The 4711-nt window shown below is 35.2% G+C and overlaps 1 protein-coding gene across 1 annotated transcript; it reads right to left on the minus strand.

The window, feature by feature from the left end:
* Window positions 1–285: 285 nt before the first annotated feature.
* Window positions 286–4053, minus strand: LOC104777567 (IAA-amino acid hydrolase ILR1-like 6). The gene is made up of 5 exons (XM_010501839.3): window positions 3346–4053; window positions 2510–2635; window positions 1852–2151; window positions 1638–1766; window positions 286–924 (listed from the first exon to the last, which is right to left on the minus strand). The coding sequence occupies exons 1-5, from the start codon at window positions 3820–3822 to the stop codon at window positions 556–558; spliced, it is 1401 nt and encodes a 466-aa protein (XP_010500141.1). The 5' UTR covers window positions 3823–4053; the 3' UTR covers window positions 286–555.
* Window positions 4054–4711: the final 658 nt, after the last annotated feature.

Here is a 4711-nt window from a genome sequence, read left to right on the forward strand (position 1 = left end):
CTAATCAATATTAGATCAATCCTTAAAACTACGAAAAGTGATTCTGTATTATATAGTTAACTAATCCTTACAAAGTACCCAAAAATTTTGGAAATCTTCCTCGTATGTATGTTTTCGAATTCCGTGATTTTCTTCTTGAACTTTGGGTATTGTCAACCTTGCAGTTAACTTTAGTTGACGTTACTGTTCTTTGTTTCACTTGCAAGCAAAGAATCAAATATGAATCCTCTCATGTTGTGAATAAATATTAAACAATCACAGTGAGTTTAAGTTACAAGTTTCGTAGCATAATACTCTTTAAATTCCCATGATAATAAAATCAAGGCGAAATTACATCATTAAGATTACAATATTTTGTACCGTTATCTCTTACTCTAACAGCTCCTGCTTAAAAAAAAAAAACATACTGCTATATAGATTATATGCGGTTTACGTACACAATTAAAAGACAAAAATAAAACTACTCTTCACAAACATTACCAAGCAAAGAGAGATTAATAACACCTAAAATATAACCACCCTAAAAAAAAACTGCCCCGGAGATTGTTTTTGTTCTTATAAATGTTTATCATTTAAGTATCTCTCAGCCACAGCGGCATGAACCGCGGCTCCAACCGGTAAACTATCTTCATCGATCATGAAATGTGGTGAATGGGCAATGTGGACTGATCCAAGTTCTTCATTTCTTATTCCAATGAAGTAGAATGCGGCCGGGATGATCTCGGAGTAGAAGGCGAAATCTTCAGCTCCCATCATCTGTGGAGCCAGCGTAAAGTGACTATCTCCGAGCAAATCGACGGTGACTTTCTTTAAGTGATTGTATGTTGCGTCGTTGTTCGTGGTTGGTGGGTAGATCGCGTTCTGCTTCTCAAAGAAGTTCACTGTCGCTGTGCAACCGAAAACCCCGACTTGATCCACGAGTACCTGCCGTTACAAATGAAGCATATTTTTAGTTTGGTTATGCTATACCCGTAGAGCTATATTAAACGCTTGTAATACATATCTATTTTGGTCCATTGTGTGTCATGTGGAATAGTTACGACCTATACTAGCTAATACACGATTTGGACTGGATGAGACCAACCACCATATTTGTAATGTACTAATATGGATATTTGGACCATTTGGTACCGAATTAAAGATAGAGGAGTAGAAAATGTTGTTTACAATTTTTTTTTCTGTTTTCATTTCATCAGCCTTATTGAAAGTAAACATTATTTGTAATTTAGTTTAGTTTGTAATTATCAAAAATAATAAATTTAAAGGTATATTTATATAAAAAATTAAACTAATGTATGTTTAGAATATAATTTTATTACATTTATTTGTGTACATATAACTAAAACCCCAATTATAATCAACTTTGGCTTATTCAGTTGGTAAATTCAGTTTTGCTGTTGTTTTTGTTTCTTATAGTTCTTTAGAGTAAAACAAGAAAACCAATTAAGTAAACACATTTTTAATCGATTGAATTCAATTCTGTTTGGGTTGGCCAAATTGGTTTTGTTTGCCACTTTGAGTATTACTTATTGGGTCTAAATTTTCTTGGGCCCTGTTTCTGGACTTGTTGAATTATTAAGTTTACGTAGTACGAACATATAGCAAGAAAACTCCAAGTGGTTATTTATGGTTCGTACCTCTTGAATACGCTTCATAAGGTAGTAGAAGCTTGAGTTAGAAAAAGCTCTGTAAGTACCACCGAGGACCACCGTGTCTGGCAGCACATCTAGACTATGACCGCCATCATATGAAGTTACCGACACAACCTACATTTTGAGAAAATGCAAATCAGAAATCAGCTTTTAATTTAGAAATATCTTGTTATTTTTTTTTAGGATTTTAAGAAAGCACCTGAGAGTCAAGAGGACTAGCTTCACGTGATACAATGCCTTGAAGGCTAATGACGGCAGAAGAAGCTGCAAGAATAAGATTAGCGGCGCCACCACTATCTTCCGCAGTAATAACCGCCCGGAAAATTCCACATCCAGCGAGCAAAGGACCACTTCTAGATCCAATCACGCCTGTTGGATGGATGTGTGACACATGGACCGCGAAGATAGCCTCTACGTCCTCCAAGGCTCCATCTTCTATCATATTTTTTGCACCATTTCCAGCTTCTTCGGCCGGTTGGAATAACAAAACCACTGTTCCCTGTAAAAGGTACACAAATGTATTAATGTATGTTTTTACCGGAAACAAGAAAGGGACTAATCTATCTGGCTTTGATTTCTCGTCCAACGAAACTATGGACCTAATGACTATAACTCCTCTGTTGCCAATAATTCTTTTTTAAAAATGGATGTTATCCCTTATCTTTAAATGCATATCTTTAGTTCACATCACTTTGTCATTATAGCACAGCAAGCAAACAGTGACCCAGCAAGAAATATAGTTTATAAATCTTCAACAGTATTTGAAAAGACACATTCACTTTATAAGAAATCAAATAATGTAAGAATAAAAAAAAAAAAAAAAAAAAAAAAAAAAGCAAAGAGTTTGATGAAAGTACCTTGAGAAGATGTTCACGAGACTTAAGAATATGGGCAGCGCCAAGAAGCATAGTCACATGTGCGTCATGACCACATGCATGCATTTTGCCTGCAACTTTGCTTTTGTGTTCCCATTCAACTGCTTCCTATTTTGCATGACCACAACTAAATATTATGTCAATATATAAAAATAAATTCCTAAGAAATCTCTATACGTTAGCTATAACCATATCACCTCAACCACACAATCTATCATTATCATCATATCTGGTACATCATCATGTGTGACACAGCCTCTGTGTCAGCGAGTAACTACTACCAATATAAGTACAATAATATTTCCTAAAATGGAATATTTCACATGGTCACATGGACCAAATAATATAATGCACTAGTTTAAAGTCTAAACGTACTGTAATGTCAAGATAATTGATAACACAACAAACAGTACACTGATCAACCCAAACAATTTGCATAATTTCTGAATCTTTCGACTTTCCTTTTGAAAAATATATTTTAAATCTGAAGTCTTAACAAAGATTAAACATATCCAAAAGTCTTTCTGTTTCATACAACACAAATAGGGCACGTGAAAATCATGTAGTGTTTTGCTACAAATTTTAATGTTCACATGGACCATAGTCCCACATTTTATACTGTACAATTTTGGCGGCCCAAATAATATGAGCCACACATGTCTATAATAGTTTGTTTGTATCAATTAAGGCTATTAAGCTATGTATATACGAAGATAACTAAGATATGTATGTACGTACTCATATCTAAATATATCCTAACAAGAAAAAAGTAAATACTTTAAATTAAGAAACACTTTTTTTGTTCCGGTTTGGTTTACCTGAATTGGTAGTGCGTCCATATCAGCCCGAACCGCCACAAAAGGCGGTCCACCGGATCCGATCCAAGCCCGAATACCCGTTTTCGCTAACGGGTATCTATACATGATACCCATACGATCCAGCTCGGACCTCACGAGCCTACTCGTCTCAACCTCCTCAAACGCAAGCTCCGGGTTCTCATGGATCGTCCTCCTAACGCGTTTGAGCCACGCCACGTTATCAGGCTCATAGGTCAGCCTAAGAATCTCATCTGAACAGGCTTTGCTCCAAACCAAGCACTCATCTGACCCGACTGGAGCCGGTTGACCCGATGATTGGTTCTTGGTCGGTGTCGGCCGTAGCAACATACCAAAAGGGTTGTTGTGGTTATTGGGATATTTCACTTCAAGGAAGGGTAAGTTGGTCGCTATGGTAAGGGAGACAAAGATTATGGTTAAAGAGACAGAGAGGAGATTAAGTTTCCGGAGGTTGTCCATAACTTATCTGAGATTCTTGTTCTTGGTTGAGACAGAGAGAGAGAGAGATAAAGTTTTGTTTTGGTTTTAAAAGGAACTTGAGTGAAGAGAGAGAGAAGAGAGAAAGAATTGGGCATGTGGGCATAAAAGGGGTAAAGAGAGAGACAGAGAGATATAGAGAGAGTGAATTAGTCACGTGGGTTAATTGAGCGTCGAATCGTAACGGCTGGAGTGGACAACACCACTTTCCACGGAGACTTGTTCACTCTTGACACGTCTCTTTATATTGTTCATTTCATCCATTCTTTTTTTTGTTTTCCACGGCCGGTGGTTTTGTTTTTTTTCGACTGTCTCTTTATTTTTTCTCTGCCGGTGAAAAGTTTTTTTGAAAAACGTTTTTGTATAGAAGTGAATAAAAGACAGAAGTAACTCAAATCCAACTGAAATTTTACTATTGAAAGATAAAACTTATTTTTTTTTGGTACTTAAAACACTAGTAAAAGCTACATCCAACATAGAGAAAAGTATACGAAAACAAAACAACAAATACCAAAATTTGGTATAAAAAATTTATATGGAATTATTTGAACTAATTAAGTCCACATCTAATCTATATTTTCTGCAAAAATCAAAGTACAGTTATTAAAAATCAATATATCAATATTTTAATCAAACTACATTCAATTACATGATTACATAGTATTTTTAGTGTGCTGTTTTATAAAATCGAAACCGAATCCAAACAAAATTTTTCAACTCAAAACCACAACAAATATCAAAATTTTATTCTTTTATTTTCAAACTGAACCTTTTAGGGTCGAATAAATCAACTACTGAGTTTTTCGAACAGAACTGAACCATATATACTTTCATCTCTATTTTGTTTTTTGTTTTTTATACATCTGTAAAG

Source organism: Camelina sativa, chromosome 3 (assembly GCF_030686135.1).
Source record: "Camelina sativa cultivar CO46 ecotype springtype chromosome 3, ASM3068613v1".
NCBI lineage: Eukaryota > Viridiplantae > Streptophyta > Magnoliopsida > Brassicales > Brassicaceae > Camelina > Camelina sativa.